The following is a 1,208-nucleotide window of genomic DNA, read 5'->3' as shown; positions in this document are numbered from 1 at the left end:
CACCCTCAGCAGCAACAATTTCTTCCTTCTCTCCAGTCTAAATCTCCCTCTTGGAGTTTCCAACCATCCCCCCTTGTCCTGTCCCAACAGACCCTGCTCAAAAGTCCCCCCCAGCTTTCTGGCAGGACAACTTTAAGCATTGAGAGGTGGCAATAAGCTCTCTAAATTTCACAGGATGGTTTCATGCTTGTGCACCTCTGAGCTTTGAGGGCTGAGCCTGCAGCAGGATTATATTCGATTAGATGCCACTGCCCCGTGTCCCTCACCCCACATCTCCACGGCTTGGGAACCCCTCCAGGGGTGGGGACTCCACCACTGCCCTGGGCAGCCTGGCACAGCCCTGGGCAACCCTCCAGGGCAAGAAATTGTTCCTCAGGGACAACTGAAACCTCCCCTGGGGCAACTTGAGGCCCTTTCCTCTTGTCCTGTTGTCCCTTGGGAGCAGAGCCCGACCCCCCCCTGGCTCCAGGCTCCTGTCAGGAGCTGTGCAGAGCCAGAAGGGCTCCCCTGAGCCTCCTTTGCTCCAGGCTCAGCACCCCCAGCTCCCTCAGCTGCTCCTCCCCACACTTAGCCTCTAGACCCCAGCATGAAACCAGGAGATCCAAGCCCACCACCACTTTCAGGTCTTCAGGCTGAACCCATCACCCCACACTGACCCGGGTCACCCACGGTGTGGGCGTTTCCATCACCTCCTCCCCCAGCCCACCACAACCCTCCCTGGGTGGGAGGTCAGGAACTAAATCTGGTGGAGGGCAGTCCCCGTGGGCATCCTTACCACCACGCCGGCCTCGCTGGTGAGGTCCTGGCACCTGCTGCTCTCCCAGCAGGGGCCGCTGGCACCGGACGGGGGGCAGAGCAGCAGCCCCAGCACCACCCCCACCACCACTGGTAAGCTTCTCCACCACACGCTCCCCATCCTGCCCTGGGGCTCACGGGAGGGATTCACGGGGCTGAGGATGCAGGAACCGTGCAGGAGCTGTGGGAGGGGAGAAAAAAACAACCCAACAAACCAAACAAAGTCACTTTGTTCCCCTTCTCCACCCCAGCAGCAAGGGGGGGATCTTGCCAGAGGGGAAACCGAGGCATGGAAAAGGGACAACACCCTAAGCTGCATCCTCGCCCGCACCCACATCACCCAGGAGAGATTTTTCCTGCTCTGAAACACCAACAACCTTCCTCCTGCCTCCTCCTGCTGCCTCCTGGGCTGA

General features: G+C 60.2%; 1 protein-coding gene across 1 annotated transcript in view; it reads right to left on the bottom strand.

Moving 5' to 3' along the window:
• Positions 1-916, bottom strand: part of POMC (proopiomelanocortin) — a gene marked incomplete at its 3' end in the record, with an annotated part of 1,281 nt that extends 365 nt beyond the window's left edge. Inside the window, exons 1-2 of the mRNA XM_008949782.1 lie at positions 776-916; positions 304-340 (exon numbers count right to left, since the gene is read on the bottom strand). Of these exons, the coding sequence (XP_008948030.1) occupies positions 304-340; positions 776-916 (178 nt within the window). The remainder of the gene's footprint in view (positions 1-303; positions 341-775) is intronic.
• Between the last annotated feature and the right edge of the window lie 292 nt (positions 917-1,208).

Source organism: Merops nubicus, unplaced genomic scaffold (genome assembly GCF_000691845.1).
Source record: "Merops nubicus isolate BGI_N331 unplaced genomic scaffold, ASM69184v1 scaffold28900, whole genome shotgun sequence".
Classification (NCBI taxonomy): Eukaryota; Metazoa; Chordata; class Aves; order Coraciiformes; family Meropidae; genus Merops; species Merops nubicus.
Note: the sequence above shows the minus strand (reverse complement) of the source record. Positions and strands in the feature narration are given on the sequence as shown.